General features: G+C 36.9%; 3 protein-coding genes across 4 annotated transcripts in view; 1 reads left to right on the plus strand and 2 right to left on the minus strand.

Moving 5' to 3' along the window:
- LOC139969679 (transmembrane protein 183-like) overlaps positions 1 to 23922 on the minus strand; it is a 148007-nt gene that overhangs the window by 93769 nt on the left and 30316 nt on the right. The window lies entirely within an intron of this gene.
- LOC139969684 (uncharacterized) overlaps positions 1 to 23922 on the plus strand; it is an 81991-nt gene that overhangs the window by 10176 nt on the left and 47893 nt on the right. The gene's annotated exons all lie outside the window — the stretch shown is intronic.
- On the minus strand, positions 24 to 4131 carry LOC139969678 (uncharacterized). 2 transcript variants are annotated; one of them, XM_071974817.1, is made up of 2 exons: positions 354 to 4131; positions 24 to 120 (listed from the first exon to the last, which is right to left on the minus strand). In XM_071974817.1, exon 1 carries the CDS (start codon positions 4068 to 4070, stop codon positions 1185 to 1187), a length of 2886 nt encoding a protein of 961 aa, XP_071830918.1. In that variant the 5' UTR covers positions 4071 to 4131; the 3' UTR covers positions 24 to 120; positions 354 to 1184. The 2 variants fall into 2 exon arrangements, with proteins under 2 accessions (XP_071830918.1, XP_071830919.1); XM_071974818.1 differs by having other exon boundaries at positions 25 to 467; positions 704 to 4131.

The following is a 23922-nucleotide window of genomic DNA, read 5'->3' on the forward strand; positions in this document are numbered from 1 at the left end:
ATTGTTTATCATTTGTAAGTTATCTGTCACCGAGACGACGCTCAATGAAGCTGAACAAGGTTGTTGTATGTTTTAGCCCATTTATTCACACGCGTGGTTTGAACAAGACCACGGTGAAAACTAGAAAGTAAAGATATCAATACATCAATATACAAACATTGGTGAAATAAACACATGAATTGAACAAATCAATAATAACATAATAATAACATAATAATAACATAATAATGCATCATATTTCTTCTTATAAAACAATGCACAAAAAGGAAGAAGTATAACAAATAACATTTGGTAACATGAAACAAGACAGAGAAAAAGATTGGCGACAAATACATTCTTGATAATTAACTTACAATCGTTACCGGGCAAAACCAACAGCACGACAAACTGCGGTGTACAGGGGTTTACAGGGATTAACGGCGGCTTTCTGGGGTTTACGGCGGCTTTCTGGGGTTAACGGCGGCTTTCTGGAGAATGTACAGAACACCAACAAAGTAATAACCTCTGGCGATATTTTCTACTCCAGATACTCTTACAAATAAGCAAACAACAAATACACAGTAAAAAGGCAATAATAAATAACAGGCACGAGCCTGCAGCAACATCACATTAAAGGCAAATATCTATAATGCGATATTAAAAGAGATATACAATTACAATATCAAGCCCCTTAATACTTATATAAAACAATTAGAATACTTACATACTAAGGAACAGTGCTACAGGAACACATGCGACGCCTCTCTGAGCCAGGAGAGGAATGAAGCATGTGCACCACAAAATACGCAATTATACATCGATTACGTAATTGTGCATCGATTACATAAGTATGCAAATCGAGGTGGATATAAAAGGCAACTAGTAAATGGGCAGTATTGACCTCTGCCCGACCTCGACCAAGCGGAAATTTCCATTTGGTCACGCTAAGCAAATATCACACATCGGCAACGATGACACTCCCCCCACTGGAATACGTCATATTCAAGTATAACAACCTACAATACCTAAACCACCCCATCGATGTACAATAAATTCCATAACAGCTTTAGCAATCAAAATTGTGACGTAAAGCTTCTTTACCAAATAAACAACCATAAAGCCTGACACACCTGACAGCTCAATCAGGAAGATAAAAAATAAACAACTATAAAACATGGAATTTCAACGATAATGCGTGTAAACACTTAGGAAGATGAGAGTGCCGACTCAAGTAGAACAATCTTAGTAATAGGACGAACCAGTTCGGTAGTCCTAGTCTTAACTCTTACCGACCTAACTAACCCATCTCTACTACAATTAACGCTAACAACCAGCGCCAACGGCCAGAGGTTACGGGGAGTCAATTCATCTAAAATTAAAACCAAATCACCGACCGCCAGATTATCAGTGACCCCCGTCCACTTAGACCTCTTTTGTAATTCAGGCAGATACAATTTCAACCACTTGCGCCAGAATTGATTAGCTAGGTGCTGGACATGCCTCCAGCGGCGACGGAAACGGTCAACGTTTTCAAACTTGCCAGGCGGAATGCGAGGGCCATGTCTCAATAATAACAGATGGTTGGGAGTAAGAGGCGTAGGGTCACGTGGGTCGTCGCTGAGTTTTGTCAACGGACGACCATTTACAATACTTTCGACTTCGCAAAACAAAGTCCCCAAAATCTCATCTGTAAGTCTCACAGTACTAGGGAGGATAGCAGACATGACTCTTTTAATTACACCAACCATGCGCTCCCAGGCTCCCCCCATATGAGAAGCAGTAGGGGGAATAAAATGCCAATCAAAATTCTCCTTCACTGCATAAGCGTGTATTACCTTATTAGAGAGGTCTCTCATGCCCCGTCTCAACTCCGCCTCACCCCCAACAAAATTTGTGCCATTATCTGAAAATACGGTTTCTGGACACCCTCTACGTGCCACAAATCGCCTGAATCCATTCAAGAAGGACTCTGTATCTAATGAGTCCAACTTCTCGATATGGACAGCCCTGACTGTTAAACAGGTGAACAAACAGCCATAACGCTTGACTTCAGAACGGCCAAATTTGACATAATAAGGCCCAAACACATCAATGCCCACATGAATAAAGGGGGGTACATTAGCCGCAATACGTTCCCTAGGCAAATTTGCCATTTGTTGTACACAGGGCTTAGAATATAAGCGTCGACACGTGACACAAGCCCTAACAATCCTCTTGACCAACGGCCTTCCCTTTGTAACCCAAAAATCCTTCCTTACAATACTTAGCACCCACTCAATGCCAACATGGGCGATACTGTGTGCGTCCTTAACAATAGACTCAGCAATAGGATGTTTACCAGATATTATACACGGGTGTTTGCTGTCAAACTCTTTCAAACGGCCGCCTACCCTGAGAAGCCCTTTACCATCTAGAAACGGAGTTAAAGTTTTAAGGGAACTAGATGCTCTGACAGCCTTACCCTGACTTAACCTTTCTAACTCAGAACAGAAACTAGAAGACTGACTCTTACGGAGGAGGATATCTCCTGCACGACGAACTTCTTGGACAGATAATCTGCCCAAAGGTTTCTGCCCCTTAAAAAATCGCACAAGACGCAAGAGCCACGCTAAACCTCTCTTCATTTTAAACCATGAAGAATAATGATTCATGATCCTATATAATGGCTCATCTGAATCTCCAGCATCACTTAACCCAGGAGGGGACACATGACCAGCAACAGTCGTATAACCCACAGTGACGTCCGTCTCTTTGACTTCAGGATCGTCATCCGTTAAGACGAGCGAATTAAGTTTAGCAGTTTGCCAATCGTTCTTGTACCGACCCAATTTGTCAGGACCGTTAAACCATTTACTACTATTAAACTTTGAGAAGGAACAATTTCTAGTAACTAGATCAGCTGGGTTAGCTTTAGTTTCAATATGGAACCACTGTTGCGGGTCACTGAACTCCCTGATAAGACTAACCCTATTGCCAACAAAAACATGGAATCTTCTGCTATCATTGTGAATATACTTCAAGACAACTTCCGAGTCTGTCCAAAAATACGACTTAGCAAATTCAAGAGCTAACTCCCTTCTCAACAGAGAATCAACCTTTACGGCTAACACAGCAGCTTGCAGCTCCAAACGAGGTATAGTACGTAGCTTTAAAGGAGCAACTTTACTCTTACTCATGACTAACTGTACATGAATTTCCCCTTTCCTATTTACACAGCGTACATAACAGCAACAGCCATAACCTTTAGAGCTAGCATCTGAAAAATGGTGAAGTTCGATGAATGCATCATCAAAGGAACAAGGCTTTATACAACGAGGTACCCTCAAACGACTAACAGAAGACAACGACTGAGCCCAGGTGTCCCAAGCCCTTACAATATCAGGGGGTATCTCTTCATCCCACGACAACCCACGGGCTGTAGCTTCCTGGAAAAGGAGCTTGCCTGAAAGGACTACAGGACTTATCAAGCCTAGCGGATCGAAAATTGACGAAACTATACTAAGCATTCTCCTCCTGGTTAACAAGCCACCAAAATCTTTCTCCAGTGCGAAGAAGAACTCATCGCGAGAAACCATCCACTTTATACCTAAAGCCCTGCTTTCACTACTAGTACCAAAATCTAGAACTTCCTTAGCCCTACATTCCACGGACACTTCAGCTAGCAATCTGAAATCATTGACTACAAACTTAGTTAACTTAAACCCTCCACTTTTCAGGGCCTTGGGGATTTCCCTAATAATGATCTCAGCATCTGATTTACTCGACACAGAACTAAGACAATCATCTACATAAAACGATCTTTCAACCGCATACTTAACAAGCGGAATCACACTCGGCAGATCAGTAATTGTACGCCTGAGAGCATAGGCGGAGCTAGCCGCACACCACACCCCTCCAAACAAATGTGACGTCATACGAAGGTATCTTAATTTACCATTAATGTACCATAGGAATCGTAGGGCATCTCTATCCCTGGCTGGGATCCTAACTTGATTATACATAGCTTCAATGTCTGCTTGAACTGCTATACTATGTTGCCGAAATCTCAACAAGACCGGCAGAAGCTTATTAATCATGTCGGGACCCTGCATACAACGATCATTCAAAGACTTGCCTTTGAAGTTACTAGCGCAATCGAAAACTACCCTAAGTTTGTCTGGTTTCTTCTCTGACACTACAGCATGATGGGGTAAATACCATATCCTGTCCACCATGAACAACTCTGAATCTGGTACTGCCTCTGCATAACAGTTATCTACAAGTTTCACAATCTCAGCGTTATACCTATCATAAGAGCCGTTCCTAACAAGTTTCTTGTACAACGAGTCTAACCTAGTTTTGGCAACAACAAAATTATTTGGGAGGGTCTCCGACCTGTCCCTCCAAGGAATGGGAAGTTCATGGTGACCATCCACTTTCCTGTGCTCTTTGTCCCACAAAGATATCACCAACTTATCCTCGTATGACCAAGACGGGATATCCAACCCCGCATTCTCTATTTCCCACAAACGAGAAACATCAGTCTGAATAGTCGAAGTAGATATAAAATTTGAAATTATCTTACGACTCGGGAGGCTAATGGGAGATTGTCCATTAAGACTCCAACCAAACATGTAACGTACCGCAAAGAGCTCCCCTGGACCACCCCGCCTAACCTCCAACGGCACAAGTGCTTCAGAATTATCTTGACCTACGAGAATGTCTACTGTAATATCAGCACTTTGATAAGCAGGTAGGGGACCGATACCACTGAGATGGGAATAACATTCCAGATCGACCATAGAATTCTTAACTGGTATTTCGTCAACTACGTAAACGGCAGATAATTTTAAGATTTCACCCGATTTAGAAGACAAAGACAGGTCTACCATTTCGGATTGCTGAATACCTGACGAGTTCAACGTTCTAAGCTCAAATTGATAAGAGTTACCAGTGATTCCTAATTGGTTGACCAATGCACGGGAACAAAAGGAATTACTGGATGCACTATCTAACAATACAAATGCGTCACACAAACTGTTCACGGTGGCCTGAACTAAAGGCATATGTGTACTTTTGCTACGAGAGAAGCTAGCATTAGAAACCTCAATATCAGGTGAAGAATTTACAGTATTATCATCACAATGAATGTACATGGTATGTTTCCTACCACAACCTCGCACACTACAAACAGAGCGCTTGCCACAATCACTAGTGTTATGAGAGGCACGAAGGCAGTTATGACACAACTTATGCTTAATTACAACAGTCAATCTCTCTCTGGGGCGCAATTGTTTAAACTTATCACAATGCCACAGACGGTGTGATTGTTCACATAGTACACAAGGAGGTTCAGCCCTAGCGTACATTCCAGGTTTTGCTGCCTGGGCACCTTCACCAGTATACGTATTGGACTTAGACAAAGAGATAGAATAGCTGCTAGAAGTACTTCTTTGTTCACGTTTACACTTATCTGAACGCTTGAGATACACGTCGCCATAAACTGGGTCATTTACCTCACTGGCGATTTCACCTGCGAATTCAATGAATTCTTTAAACCCTGGATAACAACCATCGGCCCGTTTGGCCTTCAATGCAAATTTTTTCCATCTCAACTGCACATAGTTAGGAAACCTGGCAACTATTTCGATTAAGACTGCTTGAGAATCAACCTCCTTCAAAGTTTTTAACTCTGAAAGTACAAGGAATGCATTTTGCATATCATCAGCTAACTGTTGTATGTCTTGCGGCAGTCTAACTTGTTTACCAAATCTTAACTCGCGTATTAAACGCTCAGTGACTAGGTGCGAGTTTCCAAACCGGTTTTCTAATATGGAAATGGCTTTAGCATAACCGCTACTACTACGCTCCAACTAACTGGCAACTCCTAATGGCCTCTTTAGCAGAGCCCGACGTATACTGCATTAACCTAGACAACTTTAAATCGTTGTCGTCACATACCCTATCAACATTGGCCTCGAAAGCCCTGATGAATTGATGATAATGTAATGGGTTACCATGAAATATTTGCAGCTCTACCTTAGGTAAATTCAATAAATGTAGAAATTCTTTACGAGATAAATCTGCATTTGGATTATCCTTAAGGGATTGATCCTCACGTTTTACTTCAGCAGAACTCAATGCATCTTTAACTAGATTTAAAGCGGAAATATAATCTTTCTGCTTGTCACAGAAATAGTCGTCGCTCTCGTCAATATCCTTCTCATCAGTAAGCGTCTCGTGGTACTTGTCGTGAGCCAACGTAAACACTTCGAAAAGATCTTTCAATAAAATTACATGAATGTTAATGTCCACGTTACCTTCCGCGATATACTGCCTGACACGATTAATCTGCGTCGTAACAGCCCTCTTAGCAGAAGTCCTGGGAGTCTTCAGGTCTTCCATGAGTCAGCAGGCTGACGACGAGTACATTGGTGCTACGGGAATCAGGCACGTGGTACACTATTTCTGTCACTGGAATACGATGGTGAGCTTTTATACGACAGGAATTGGTAGGCTTATAGACGACAGGAATAGGTGAATAAGAAGCGACGGCCAGATACCGGACGGCGTAAGGATATGCAGGACTTCCGGTTGTCGATACCCAACGATTTTTTCACTGTCACCGAGACGACGCTCAATGAAGCTGAACAAGGTTGTTGTATGTTTTAGCCCATTTATTCACACGCGTGGTTTGAACAAGACCACGGTGAAAACTAGAAAGTAAAGATATCAATACATCAATATACAAACATTGGTGAAATAAACACATGAATTGAACAAATCAATAATAACATAATAATAACATAATAATAACATAATAATGCATCATATTTCTTCTTATAAAACAATGCACAAAAAGGAAGAAGTATAACAAATAACATTTGGTAACATGAAACAAGACAGAGAAAAAGATTGGCGACAAATACATTCTTGATAATTAACTTACAATCGTTACCGGGCAAAACCAACAGCACGACAAACTGCGGTGTACAGGGGTTTACAGGGATTAACGGCGGCTTTCTGGGGTTTACGGCGGCTTTCTGGGGTTAACGGCGGCTTTCTGGAGAATGTACAGAACACCAACAAAGTAATAACCTCTGGCGATATTTTCTACTCCAGATACTCTTACAAATAAGCAAACAACAAATACACAGTAAAAAGGCAATAATAAATAACAGGCACGAGCCTGCAGCAACATCACATTAAAGGCAAATATCTATAATGCGATATTAAAAGAGATATACAATTACAATATCAAGCCCCTTAATACTTATATAAAACAATTAGAATACTTACATACTAAGGAACAGTGCTACAGGAACACATGCGACGCCTCTCTGAGCCAGGAGAGGAATGAAGCATGTGCACCACAAAATACGCAATTATACATCGATTACGTAATTGTGCATCGATTACATAAGTATGCAAATCGAGGTGGATATAAAAGGCAACTAGTAAATGGGCAGTATTGACCTCTGCCCGACCTCGACCAAGCGGAAATTTCCATTTGGTCACGCTAAGCAAATATCACACATCGGCAACGATGACATTATCTGTATTACATATCTACTACATTTGTATTACATTTGTAATACAATTAGATTACATATGTACTTTATTTGTATTACATCTGTATTACACAGCTACCACATTTGTATTACATCTGTAATAGAACTAGATTACATACATATGTACTTTATTTGTATTACATCTGTATTACATAGCTACCACATTTGTATTTTATCTGTAATACAACTATATTACATATGTACTATATTTGTATAACATATGTATTACATAACTACCACATTGGTATTACATATGTAATACAACTAGACTACATATGTACTATATTTGTATAACATATGTATTACATAGCTATCACATTTGTATTACATCTGTAATACAACTAGACTACATATGTTCTATATTTGTATTACATCTGTATTACACAGCTACCACATTTGTATTACATCTGTAATAGAACTAGATTACATACATATGTACTATATTTGTATTACGGTGCATCTGTATAATACAAGGGTATTTTCTGCATTTCGTCTTTCGTATACTAGGCGTCGGTTGTATCGATAAACGAAAAAAAACCCCACTAGCACGAATCATGCAAAATATTCTATTTAAATATCAGAAATGTAAATAAGTCTTTGAAAAGTAGTCCGTCCAATGAAAATCACTATACAGAAATAAGACTATATAGTTCTTTAAATTTCTCTCACATTTGGGAATTTCTACGGTATTAGATTGTGTGAAAAACGGGTTTTTATTTACACTAAATTCATAATGATGATAAAATGTCAAAATTTAATAATTTAGATGTGTTTGTAAGGCCGTTGACATCTCCTGACAACGTCCAAGAAATGCATTACTTTTACCTAGTACAGAAAGTAGCAAGATTTGAGGTGAAAGGATTTATAACTTGAAAATAGTCATTAGAACCCTTTTTTTTGTCCTTCAAACTTTTGAGTTCTGTTGATGCCTCTTTTATTTCTTTTGGTTCTTATGATATCAAGTATTTATAATTCATATATATAGTACTTATTTTCATGTATTCATTGTACCGATACGGTACGGTTGAGTGGCGGATATATCGGGTAGGCTATCCATGCCGTATTCGCTTATGGTTAAGATGGCGATTTACCAGCATATAGCTCAACATAACACCCTATTTATATAGGATATAACAAACACCCCTTGATCAATCATATAGAACTGTTAAGTACGTACTGATTTGGGAGGGGGTTATCTTATTCTGGGGGAAGGGAGGGGGTTATGCTACATCTGTCTAAAATTATTCGGATGGAATATTGTTTGTCGAGTATCATTGTAATATTTACATATTCCTTGTGCTGTAATGCCATTTAACGAGAAGAATGCATGCCATTGCATGTATTGGCATGTACTGAACCAACGTTCACATGAAACAAAAAGGAAAGGACATACTATTTGTTGTTGGTTGATGGTTGATGGTGGATGTTGGATGGTGGATGGTGGATGGTGGATGGTGTATGGTGGATGGTTGATTGTTGATGGTTGATGGATGATCGTAGATGGTTAATGGTTAATTTTTGATGGTTAATAGTTGATGGTTAATGGTTGATCGTTGATGGTTGTAATGACTTTTTTTTTTAAATTCTTGATGTAAGGATCAAGTGAGTTTAAAATTATTGTAAATATCCATCATAATATGAAAAAGATTGTATTGTTTGCATTATAATGAATTAACAAAAAAAATTGTCATTGTTTCTCCCCATTCTCGTATAATTGTAAGATCTATTTCAAAGACCTTGTTTTGGAATTTGAAAAAAAAAACATTTTTAGAAATACAATAGTCGTGAAGAAAGAATACAATTTCTCATTAAGCACTTTGCCTATTATTTAATCGGAAATGAAAAGTCATGGTATATCACGCAATCAGTACATGTTTGTAAGTTAAGCGGAACATTATACATTCCATTTACATCAGAAACATACGTATCAATGACGTCATCAGTCTCAGCAGACAGTACTTTAATCCGACATGGCTATTTATAGTTCTCAAGAAAGCTTAATTGCGAATGGTAATTAACGACCGGCATATATATACCGCAAGGGTAATCTCGGTGTTTTCCCATTTTTTAATTCTTTAATACCTTTTATGAATGAAGAAGGTTCTCTCGTTGTATAACGAAATATTCATTAAATTTCAATATGAATGTTTTCCTGTTATTTCTTGAGTCGACAGAATAGTATCATTTGGAGAAGCAACAAAAGGAACATCGATCTAAGTCACTTTTTGGTCTAAAGGTCTAATGGAAATTAAGTCCTAACGAAAAGTAAATTACTAAAATGGTAGTAAAAATACATTAATAATAGTGCGGTTATCATTACTGAACCCCGATGTTGTCAATTGTGGAGTGCTCATGGTTTAGTTTAGCCGACTCAGTTATACTAATTTCTTAAATAATAAACATTTTTTTTCGAATATTTTATGTTAAAGGAGATGATGTGACGTCTTTCATTAATGTCAGTGACAATCAGACAATAGTACCTTAAAGAAAAGTCATTCAAGATGGGCACGAGAATATTAACAACTTGTAAACTCTGAGTCCCAGTGGCAATGGTAATATCAGTAACACCAACAATTGTAATATAGCATAACATATTGCATGAACAGTATAGCATAACATATGGCATTTACTATATAGCATTAATAGCATACTAGCATCAGTCGGAACTTTAGACGCACAGCTTTGCAGGATAGTTCCATTGCTTATCTCAGTAACATTGGCCATATATGTAACACCAGTTAGTGTATAGCATAGCATATCATAGCATTTATATAGTATTTATAACGTTAACATTAATGTAATTAGACGCATAGCTTTGCAGAGCAATATCACAACTTCCTGCTATCAATGGTATCGTGCCCAGTTAGTGCAGCAATAGCATTCTATTATCAGCATAGTATAGCATAATATAGTATAGCATTAACATCAATAATATTAGAGGTATAGCTTATACTATAGCAGTAAACATTGTAGTAGGCTACTAGCCTATTCTTGTCAGCAAGTACATCGTTGCATTAGCATATACAGTAACCATGTCAGTATTGATAGAAGTATAGCAGTATACATTGTAGTAGGCTACTAGCCTATTCTTGTCAGCAAGTACATCGTTGTATTAGCATATACAGTAACCATGTCAGTATTGGTAGAAGTATAGCAGTATACAATGTAGTAGGCTACTAGCCTATTCTTGTCAGCAAGTACATCGTTGTATTAGCATATACAGTAACCATGTCAGTATTGGTAGAAGTATAGCAGTATACATTGTAGTAGGCTACTATGGCCTATTCTTGTCAGCAAGTGCATCGATGTATTAGCATGTACACTAATTATGTCAGTAATAGCAGTACACAATGTAGTATGCTAATAGCCTATTCTTGTCAGCAAAAATGTGCATAACAAAACTATTTCATCCATATTGAAACCACAATTACTTTAAATAGTCTTAAAAGAAAACCGCGTTCCCGTATTCGTCATTTGCTCAATTTCCTTTTTACGATTTTTTTTTTCCGTCAGTTGTCATTTATTGCTTTGTATATGAATTTGTAATTTATTTCTTCACAAAATTGTATACCTCCAATTGTTTACAATAACATTTCGAAACGTGAAATTAATACACCTCCTAAAAAAACATACGGGGTTTTTCTGTTAATAATTTCATATCGTAGCCAATATATTAAACTTAATTAAGTCAATCCTTTTAAATTGATGAGGACGTGGAAAAGGATACCTTCGAAGAAGAAAAATCATTGAAGTATAACGTAAACGTTCACAGTCTTCAAAACTCGCAGCTTAATAAGAAAGCAACACTTGCAAATCATTTCGATGGAAGAATAACTGATAAGACTTCTAGGCAATATTCAAGTACTAGATCAATCTACTTGGTAAATGCCATAGCTACCCTGTGTTGAATAGATCAAAAAAAAAATCCGTATGATGAATCCATTAAAAAAAATACGCTATGCGACAATGAATTTGGAAAGAATGATAAAGGGACAGCATATATAAACAGCATATAGCATATATATAAATATATATATATATAAATATATATATATAGGCTATATATATAGCCTATATATATAGCCTATATATAGCCTATATATATATATATATAGCCTATATATATATAGCCTATATGTATATATATATATATATATATATATATATATAATATCTGTTAATTAAGTTCTGTTGAAAATTTAAAACAAAACAAAAAAGGCAAACTGTAATGGTTAATTAAATCAATGATATAATACAAAGGTCAGTCAAAAACCGATCTTGTGATAATTTCTATACATCTTTTAGGTAATGGATTTTTTATTCTCCCATTATAATTTTACTTTCAATAATAATACAAAGTACTTATGCTTTGTCTGTCTCCCGAAATTGCCATCTAATCTGCTCGATAATAATTTCGGTGATTGTAAAAACAAGTGATAAAAATATGCTGCATATGTATGTGGTTCACTATTGTCACAATCATTATATTTTATTTATGGACACAGAAGTAAAATTCATACCCATTTTGGAACAAATGTAGATCCTATATTTTATTCTTTTTTATTGTCATTCCTCACAGTTTGACTTTATTGACCATAAAATCCCGACTGTTCTCTTCAGCTTTCCTTTTCCAAACTTCGCCTTCATTATTGCAAAGATTATCTTAACAAATTCGCTTTTAGTGGTTGTGCATACAAGGACACATAAACAGTTCTCAATAATGACCATTAAAACTGGTTTAAATTTCCACCCCCAAAAAACACAAAAAACTCGAATAGTTACAGCCATCATGGTGCCGGCTCATTTGAAAAGGAGTTATTACACCATTATAAGTAAAACTTCTAACAAAAAAAAATAATATTATAAAAAACTTGTTATGTTTAATTTGTATAAAAAAGAGAGCATTTATTCTATTTGATATCTAGCAATAAAAATTATGGTATCGATGGTGATGTGTAAAAAATATGACTGAAATAAAATAACAATTATTATACTATTGCACCAAGTTTACATAAATTTTGCCTCAATGCATGAAAGATAAGAAAAGAAAAGAGAGGTTAATTTTAGAGATGGACTTGTGATTGTACTTAAAGTATGTCTTGTTAACGAATCAAACATCTAAATGGAATACCGCAGTATCTTTCAGCGAAAATCGCTTACTTACACAAATTTATCAACTTGACACATTATTGATTGGCTAACTGCGTGCTATCTAAGCTTACTTTGCTATTAGGGCTAAGAGTGATGACACCACGTTCAAAGTCCACCGCGAACGTAGAAAGGTACAAGCTTGACAATATATATATATATATATATGAAGAATCAAAAGCATCAACTTCTATTCCACCATTTTGATGAATAATTTCCTCATGCAACAACAAGGGAAACCCAACGTTATGTGTTTTCCCCCCCCTTTTTTTGGGGGGGGGGGCATAAAATTGTTGAATCGTCTTGAGAAGAATTTAAACTATTATTCGTAAATTATAATGTAGAGATTAGGTGATATATCGGCATTTTTTTCTTTAAAATTTTCGAGCTTTTTATTGGAGTATTTTTCGTTCCCTTTGGCCTCTTATCTGTGCTTGCGTGTATGTAAGTACGTGAAGGTTAAAAAGCAACACATGCAGCTGAGGTATTAGGGAAGTCTTAGGATATAGGCAGGCGAAATAAATTTGGCCAAGGTAACAGGTTTAAAACACAACGCGGTACATTAACAGTCTAAATTGTTTCCAACAATGTTAAACAAGACTATAGCCTATAGCAATAGTAGTATCGTTAAATGAAGACATATGTTTGTACTTTAAAAATATGATTAGCATTCATCAACATATCTATTGAATTTGCTAAATCAAATTTTTGAGGCTAAGCTAAAGTAAACCCCTAATCTGTTGTTTCAAATGTCACAATTATATGTATAACACCGTACGTTTATTAAACTAAAAATATTATATTTTGCACTTTAGTTTACACTCTATGCAGCAAAAATATAACAATGAATATCTATCTATCTATCTGTATATATATCTACCTATCTATCTATCTATCTCTATCTATCTATCTATCTATATATCTATCTATCTAAATTCATATACGTGTCAGTGTATTAAAAGCCCCCAATCTGTAATATCACAGCCATAAAAATGTCAGAAATGTTTCTTCGCAACACTGACTAGCAGTGAGTCTACGGAATAACAACAAACAACATCAACCATTTCCTTCAATTACGTCAAGTGAGATATATAGATATTTTTTTGGCAAAGGGTAAGGTGACCTCGTTTACGGAATACGGTTTACATCTCGCCATAATGTATCGTATCTGGCTTGGCACTTTTCTCGCCAGCATTACGTCGTTTTGTATTGGTCATCGGATTGATTCAATTGTCCAAGCATTAATTAGCTACAAAGGTTTAGTTATCGTGACGTTTTCCGGGTATACAAACAGGAAGTAGACCTATTATTCACCTCTTTTCATTGGTCAACGTTTCGTATTACCATCCCTCACCGATCACATCCCTTTCTTGAAGGGTTTAGGAATCGATAAGGGGGCCTAACTATCGTTATTTCTTTCTCGATTTTTAAGTAGCTCTGCTGGTTTTTGTCTCTAAGGGTTTTCAACTTCGATTTTCCTTTTCTTTTGGTCTCTTTCGACTGGCTACCAAATGTTATCTTATGTTATATGTTGAAATCTTACAAGAGCATTTGGTTATCTTTGTTACTTATAAGGTGAGTAAATTTTCCCCTAAAGGAATGGTTGACATTACTTGTATCCTATACCTTAATTAGAGGTTTCATTAAGTTTTGAAATTAAGAACGCATTGTGAACGTAATGGACATTCTAGATAGACAGTATATACCTGACAGTAAACTTAATGGGTTTCACATTTTATCAAGTCATGCCCGCCCTCCTTTCTCGCTCGACTCATTAAGTTTCGTTATGCAGGTGCGTATCCAGGGGGGGGGCGTTGGGGGCGCGCGCCCCCCGGGTAAGAAAAAGAGAAGAGAAAAAAAAGAGAAGAAAAAAGGAAAAAAGAGGGGAAAAAAGAGGAGGAGGAGAGGAAGGAAGGGAAAAGAAAAAAGAAGAAAGAGAGAAAAAGGAGAAAAAGAGGGAGTAAAAGCAAAACGCGAAGACATCGGGAAGAGAAAGAAGAACAGTGACATCATTACAGCGCTAAAGAGTAGCCAGTGACGGATCAATGATTTCGTAAAAGTGTGACTCACCCTACCCCTTACACCGACAACTCCATTTTTTGACGTTTCCATTTTCCTCTCTCACTAATGATCTATATATATACTATATATGCAGGGGCGTATCCAGGATTTTCCAATAGGGGGGGCGCCAGGCATGAATGATCGCCGTCCTGGGGGATGGGTCTAAGGGGAGGGGTGTACAATTTTTGCTTTCAAAGAAGGGCTGAAATGCAAAATGGTGTCATATGCATGGGCGGCGATCCGTACTTCCGAGTGGGGGGGGGGGATATGACCTTGTTGACTATCTAAGCGTAGCGCCACCATGAGTTGGCGCGAAGCGTACAAGAAAATTTTGGGATTAACAAACCCTCTAGATGGCCGGAAACGGCACTTCCCGAGGTTTCCAAGCGGCATATACCCAACTTTAAAATAGGGATGTCATGTCCGAAATATCTCATAATCAGGATCCAAAATACTTTTTTTTTTAATTTCGGGTGTTATTTTGGGAAAATTGCCCCTGTCAATCTTGTTTGAGGCGCAACGTTAGAATGTTCGAGAGCTCTGTTATATTATTCGATGAAGAAAATGGCCTCATGCAGGCTATTATAGGCCTATACACATGCAATACACAATTACACATAGTTACATTCCTAGGTACCGATTGCTAGGGCATCCAGGTGAAACGTGTATTAAGCATTACCCTGCATGGTTACATGAGATTCTCAGCTGTTCGAGGGAACATGTACGTGTGTAGGCCTACTATAGGGCCTATATGAATACTATGAGGGTGCATATATGTACTATATCAATACCGTGGGCGCAATAATACATTTTGTTGTTATAGGGCCAATGAAGCCTACAGTCAACTATTTTTGCTTTATAAAGACGCTTTATTTGAAAAGATCGCACTGCGTTTATGGTAGGCGAGAAATGAAGCTAAAAAAGAGCCGTACATTAACGAAGATGCATAAATGTAGGCATGAAAATATTCTTATCCCTGGCATTTGGTGGGGGGGGGGGGGATATGGTGCATTACATCCCCTCCACCCATTTTCATGGGGGGATATATCCCCCCTCCACCCAGGATCGCCGCCCATGGCCATATGTGATCCATTTTTCGACCTTAATAATAAGCAACATTTCCAGTAAATATGGACACAAAATGCACAATTTAGTATGGCTGGCATGTCATTTAGTGTTTATAGTGATAATACAAACACAATTACCATCTATGTTTCTAAAACTATTATGCCGCCGAACTTCGCCAGAACCTTTTTTTGGCAAACAAAAAATAAAGCATACGGGAGGGGGGGGGGGGGGTTGAGCGATCACCGACATCTCACATAAAGGTCGTCATAAATTTTTTTTTTTTCTTTTGTTTTTGCTAAACTTTTTTTTTTTTTGGTGACGGCCAATAGGGGGGGCGCGCGCCTGTTGCGCCCCCCCTGGATACGCCCCTGTATATGGTCTATCATAACGCGTGTGTAGAATTGTGCTATGAAACCAACTGTGGCTGTTCTCGAACTCGACCGTGTCGTCGGGGAACATGACTCATTTTGGGATGGGGGCGACCGCCCGCCCCCCCCCCCCATTCAGCATTTTTTTAAATGATATCGCTAAGTAATTTCAAAATAGAAAATGCTTAGAGGCAACTTATAAGGCCTGGGAAGTGTCATTTCCAGCGATCTGGGAGACATTTTCGGCCAAAATTTGCTTGTACGCTTCGCGCCAACCTATGGCAAATTCCTCGCTACGCGCCTGTTCGAATTTGTAACGCAAACAGCAGATATCACATCATATCAGTGAGCATGAAAATGGCGTTCCAGGATGAAAAGCCTCAAAATTGTCCGACTTGCCTGAAAAAATAACCAAAAATTTTCAATATCATATTTTCAATTGTCAATATCATATAAGCAAGCATCGGTTATTACATCGCATGCAATCATGTACCGTACGGTCCGTTCAAATTGCGCAGTATACCGCGGGATGCTAATGTAAACAACGACATGTCTCATGTAGATGCATTAAAAGCACCGAGGTCCAATTATGTCAAAACTCTCTTTTACATTAGTAATGGCGAATTAGGGCCTGCACCCCCGCCGCGCAGTGGCGGAGCGTCCATATGGTCAGGGGGGCGGATGCCCCCCTGACGGACTCAAATGGACTGCTGGCGCCTTTTTCAGCTCTTTACCACTTTTTACTTATCTAGATAATTGACTTTTTTATTGCGCTCTCACCTACTTATTGACATTTGTCACATTTTGTTGGTGTAATTTGGCGATGACACCTTATTCTTCGTTTATCTGCAAATTAGCCAGGCCCGAAAGGGTCATTTCCGGCGATCTAGGGAGTATCTTTACTCAAAAATTTTCTGTACGCTACGCGCCAACCAGTGGTGGCGCTCCGCTTAGATAGTGTCGAAAGCGCCCCTTCAGACCATTCTCGCCACTCCTGACCAATACCCCTAGCTCCGCCACTGCCGCCGCGCCTCCTACGCCTATGTGTGTAGTGTTCGGTTTCGGAAATATCTGCTATTTTTTCATTTCCTTCAACCAAGTTTTATAATAGGCGTTATAACAGGTTTTAATATTTGTACAACAATAAATTAACTGTGTCTGAATTTTCGAAAATTTCTGACCAACATTCTACATCACACTTCCCTCTACTCGTGCAATTTTGACCGGTCTGTTAGGGGTTGAAGGAAGTTTTTTCTATATTGGTTGTCCATAGATGAAATTTTGTATAACACTATGGGTATGTTTTGAAGTGAGTTTATTCACGAGAAATGTGAATTTTCAAATTCTGAACAAATATGGGGCTTAAAACCTTGAAAAGTGGGGCTGACGGGTATTGTGGGCCGCGACGTAGAATCACCTACAAAAGCAAAGACCCACAGGAGATGCGATCAGGTCGAACATGATGTGTGCCGGGTTGACAATCTTCAAAAAGGTTATGGATGGAAAAAAAACTATTAGGAAATACTTGGTTCTCAGGCAAAAAGTGTACATCTGGTTGGTCATTTCAAGCCCGAGAAGTGCCGTTTCCGGTGATCTGGGGGGTTTCAAAACAAGAAATTTTCTTGTACGCTGCGCGCCAACCGATGGTGGCGCTCCGCTTAGATAGTAATTCGCGCCCCCTGGGTTTGAAAATCCTGGATACGCGCCTGTTATGGTTCACTTGATTGAAATCTGCTGCAAAGAGCATTCTCTTGAAGTAAGTCGTACGTCACGTCCAATTGTCGAATTTACAGGAACATTAGTTAATTTCTTATTACTGAATGTGAGTACATTTTCTCCCGTAAGGATATGGATACCATGTGTATTATATACATTTAATAGAAATCAAAGTTTAGGAATTTGAAGAAAAAAACATGAAATCATAGGTTACCTGAGCTTACACTAACTGAATTTAATCATAAAGGATTACATTTGTAACTTCATCTTGAACCAACTAAGCCCCCCCCCTCCCCCTCCCGACGCACCCTATGATCCACCCTCAGGCCGATACCATCAAAAAAGGTTTCATCTCGCTAGATTGAAATCTACCGACAGAAAGGAGCTCGTAACAAAGTTGACATCTTCAAATACAAGAAAAAGGGAGTACTTTATACACGTCGATATATCTCAAAGCCCGTCACCAATATGTAAGTACGTATTAGTTTGGAAATATGTGCTCGGTTACAATATTCTTCAACCAAAAAAATCATTCAACTAGAAAAGAATCAATTTAGTACTATTTTATTCTTCTAAAATCAAAAGATATCTTAAATATATTATACCCTGAGACTTCTTTTGAAAATAAACGATCTTACACCTTGCACCAACATTTGAAACATATGACGTCATATTTCGACTTGATCAAGTGTTCGGCCTTGTGTGTGAAGACACACTAAATGTATGATACCTCCCAAATGGAATGAGATTTTTCTTATCTGTATGGTGAAATTATTCATGATAGTTATCTCCATCACATAGATCGATATAAGTCTTTGTAGGGTCTGTATCTCCGTTAGTTCAAACAAGAAGGAAAAAGATATATAATTTGTAATGGGCATGTAATAAATATTTGTTTAAAATGTTATTTTCAGGAATCTGATATCCGTTAAATTAGCACAAAAAAAATCGAAAACTGTTTGGAACACAGACACGCGGTGAAACCGATGCAACTTTATTTCATTTGAATGAGAAAATTTCTCACTTGACAGTTTAAGAATAAACATTTCGATAATGACATCCACACAGCTAAAAAGGTTTAATATACATATAGCCTAGGCTCACTAATAAAGACGTAGGTCATAGTCATGCAACATATACACAGTACGTAAATCTCGTCCTAACCTTTCATTTCAGTCGTTCAATTTGGCTTAGAAGATAATTTATCACTTAATGAAATCGATTTTGATTCTACTATACAACAAAGAATTCTATTTCAAAATCGTAAAATCCTCTAGAATGGTAATAGGACACAGTTTATTGTATACACTGACTCACATTCAAATATTAGAAATAGAGAGATTCCACTTGGATATAAGTGGGCCCCCAATTTTTAATCTGCTTCAATGATCCACAATCACATGAATGGGATATATTCTCGTTTATGGAGAGTCGATAATCAATTAACGTCCCATAATGATGTAATTATAAACAAAACGAAAACTGGGTATAACTATTTGACTAGCGCAAAGGTTGACGAAGGTCATTAGTGTGTCAAAATATTATGGTTATAACCTTTTGCTGAACGTATGGCTGGTATCATTAATATATATATATATATATATATATATATATATATATATATATATATATATATATATATATATATATATATATATATATATGTATATATATTTGTTGCAAGTCACTGGAAACATATGATTTGCCAAAATGCGATATTATTAGTGCACTTTATTGGATATGATAAAAAAAAAAACTAGGAACTAGAAAAGAAAATTTGTACAGATAAAAGTGTCAGAATATGCTAGATTTTTCTGACCCTTTATTGATCTTTGGTGGTTATTATCTGAACCAAATATTCATCGTAAAAAAGCTAACTTGGTTGTGACTTTCTCTCGTGCTAGTATAAACATTTTGATCGAAACTAAAATTTTGGTTGGATGACACGCCATTTTACTAAGTAGGAGTCTCTTTTATTTACTTGAAATGGGAAGAAATTATCATACCGCTAAATGTTTTTAACCAAACTTGGATATGAAAATAACCTCAGCTCATGTATGTATATGCCGAGAGATTTGAAGCAACCATCCATCTCTTGTTTTCAACGGTATCAAGAACCAACACTTTAGACTATATTTTAATAAGTGTAAAAGTACAAAATTAAAGTAAAGTATATAAAACGAATTCCTTCCTAGCTTAGAAAGGCTTGGAGGCAACATCAATATTAACAAAAACAAGTTACGGAAATCGAATCGAAGTTCACTGTTTCAAATTCTTTGGTGTTCACGTTTTATTAAGCAGTAAATTCCGGGGTTTCTTTTCAAGGAGTTAAAGGTGGTGTTCAAACCTTAGCATATAGATAATGTCCACTTCAGTTAACTCTGAAAGCAAAAATTATGAGACAAAAAGGGGGAAATTAGAATCCAATATCGCTAATGATACATCTCAGAGAGAGTATCTTTTCAAGTGTAGCAAAATCTGTGACCGAAACAACTGGATGGTTATAATGTTAAACCATGTATCTATGCAGTATCGGTTTTGGCGTTCACATTTGTTGATAATATTTTACAATAGTCTTCTTATGGCTAAATACTTTAACATATAGGCGCAATACTATATATTACTTACTATCATTAATGGCTTAAGGCAAATGTACAGCCATTCAATTTGCTCTACCGTATATGTTGTACAGAGGAAGAAAATTATATCTTCTGCATGTATAACAAAATTTGTTTATAATGATTATTATTATGATTATTGTTATTACTATATATGGTTTTTATTATTACTATGATGATGACGATGACGATTATTATTATTATTATTATTTTTAACAAAGTAGCTGTAGACGTTACATTACTCCCTAAAACAGTGATAACTTTTAAACATGTAAAATGGTTAAATTACTGAGTGACACATTAGGCACAGTTCTAAATTAATTATCATAACCTGTGAAGCTTTCGCCTTTATGCATCAATAGTAGTATAGGCAGCCTATCTACTTAGTCAGTCAGTTAGATTCTTTTCGTTGACTCGTTTAGTCAATCTTTTGGGATTGTCTTGAATAATCAATTATGTGGGCCTCCTCATTTCTCTATTAGCGATGACTTGGTCAACAGACGTAACAAGGTAATATGTGCTGACCGATATCTGAGTTGCGGTTGAGAGATAAGATCGATAGGATCGAGCGTCAATGAAAAATCTGAAAGGGATAAACTGTTTCGTGGAACTAGTACCAATGTAAAATGTTATGCCAAAAAGCCTTTACCATATCTAGGTAATCAGTTGTGGATTATATAAGGATATTTCGAAGTTAAGCCTGTGTGGAATACCCTGTCAAGCCGAAACAGAAAGAATATCAAAATAGAGATGAGATAAATAGGCATGTATATATTTACAAATAGTAAAGACACAGCAAGCACATTCACTGTACGAATTTTTGAAATGTCGAGAAAATATATCTTTCGCGAATCTGGTACAAATGATTCTTATATATATTTAATCCTAAGACTTCTCAGTTAGCAGTTGTTAATTTGTGGTAATAAAGTCTGACATGAAGATATTTATTACTTTAATCCTGTTGGGAATTTCTCTTCTGCAGCTACATATTTTTTTTTTCCATTTTATTCGCTGAAATTGATACCACAAGTTTGATACATGATGTCATATTGACATGAATTTGCCTCTTTTCAACAAGAAAACATCAACGAACCGCAACACTTGTTTAAAAAAAAAGAATTCTCAATGGAAAGATAATGTCATTCCTGTCATTAATGTCATCACTACCGATCGACAGCTGTTTTTTTCTTTCATTTCATTTTTTTCATTTATTTATTTGTTCCTTCACAACCTTACAGGGAAAAAAAACAAAGAATATATACACAAATGAATGACAAGCTGTGAAAGGCAGTGCATTAATAAAAACTCTGGTAGACTTAACAACAGTATAACACACTCCCTTGCTTCTGCAACACAGGTTAACAGTTGAACTGACATCATCACCGAGTTTTCCGTAAAAAAAAAAAAATTCTAGTAAAAATGTAACATCATTATCACCTTACTTATAAATAAGACACTCTTTTAATATTAAACTTGGACTTTATATGACATCATCTTGTAACAACGACGTCCTTGGTACGTTCACTTATTATATACCTATGCGTAATGGAGAGCATCTTTAACCCGAGAAAAGTCAAGCGAAAACCATTATTCTGCGTAAACATACAAGGAGAGAGACAGAGCGAGAGAGAGTCAGCTGAGAGGAATTAAGAAATTACTGACATGGCACTTGAGATGGATGAGGTAAAATGTGTTGATCTCCACGTCTCTCCGGTATTTAGCAGTCCTTGAAGCGTTCAACTGTTGACATTTTGCCTTCAAGACTATTACTATATACCTGGCTATGATTAAACGTGCGTATGTTTGATTTACAAACAGACGTGAACTTTTCCTTAACGGTTATAGTCAAAAGACATTGGTCCACAGAGGAATTGTGTGCTTGTGATGTGAGAAAATCCTTAGGTATAGGGTAGGTATAGTAGCTTCTAAGATTATAGATGTCAGGAGAAAGCTTATTCCTCGGCTCTTGTCCAAGACATCGACATGTTGAAGGTTAACTGAGATCATGCACCAGACATCTTCATCATATGTGGGTGTGGGTGTTTTTTTTTTGTTTTTTTTTTGGGGGGGGGGGGGCTTATCACAACTTTTATTGGTTCTAGTAAAGTTGAAAGTTGTTGCAAAATTATTTCTACATAAATGTAAGGATCTAAACCCTGGGCTTACACAGAAGAAGGGATTGTGGGGAATTGTTTGCAGCATTAATTATCTTATGTTAATATGACGTATAGTTTTTAAGCTATGTAGAGGAGTTTACTCTTCCAACTATACAGTGGTCTTTCGGAGTAAGTATCCACATTTAACAATTTTTGGAAAATCCCCTTCAAATATACTTTGAGTTATCATTTTTAAACAAGACAAACAAAAGACCAATCGTGTTCTCTGAAAATATTTTAAAAATATAATAATTTCATGAAGGTCACTTTTAAAGGTATGCTGTATTGGCCGCAAATATGCTAGATATTGAAAAAATGGTCACCTTTGGTCAAAATTCTTAAACTGTTTTTATAAGAACCTTCAATTTTCCTCACTGATGGGACATTCAGTCATCGTGTGTTCCTTATAAATGTCTGAGAACAATTTGGAGAGTAAAGACCTCCAGGAAAGTACTTTTTAAAAAATTATAGCAATTATAGCGTGCTATAATTTGGGGCATATACTGACTACCTTTAAGCAATTTTGGGTACACATGCATGGTTAACCCTTTATGAGCGGATATATACAACCGTACTTTCATTGCGACATAACGGTCCCTGTATAATTAAATAGTTTTTCTGCAGTATACACAGTATTGAAGTTACAAGTTCATATTCAACATTTTCATCAAACTTGAATCGATCTTTAACTATATACAATAAGCTAAAATACTTTGCCACTGCTTCTTTATAGTGTTGTGTATGGTTGGGTATATAGAGTGTGTACATCTCTATTGATATATGGCACTGTAAAGATTTACCCCCCTCAAAACGAAAATAAAACTGTTGGCCTTTTCTCCTAATTCACCGGTTGTGATGACTAGCATAAATTGTACTTAAGGTTAAGTGCAAAAGCTGTCCTTCTCATTGCCAGCAGCTTGGACATAAGATAGTTAAAACCAGTTAAGTAGAATATACGGTAGTTCTATGTGTTCTAACAGTAGAGTGTTAACATGACTAGTAATGCATCCACTGTGTAAGATTGCAGTGTAGAAGTTCATATACAAAAGCTATCCGATTAAAAATGGCGTAGCCTATGTATATATATGTATATATATATATAGATGTATATATGTATATATATATATATATATATATATATATATATATATATATATATATATATGGCCCTAGCCCTTGTGACTATAATTGCGTAATACTGTACTACAACGTGTAATATATCTTTGATCAGCTCGACCCTCGCGCCCCCACCCCACCC

The sequence above is a fragment of the Apostichopus japonicus genome, chromosome 7 (genome assembly GCF_037975245.1).
Source record: "Apostichopus japonicus isolate 1M-3 chromosome 7, ASM3797524v1, whole genome shotgun sequence".
NCBI lineage: Eukaryota > Metazoa > Echinodermata > Holothuroidea > Aspidochirotida > Stichopodidae > Apostichopus > Apostichopus japonicus.

Excerpts from the sequence above, each read along its gene's own strand:
- LOC139969678 (XM_071974817.1), bottom strand. The coding sequence starts at position 4,070 with ATGCAGGGTCCCGACATGATTAATAAGCTTCTGCCGGTCTTGTTGAGA.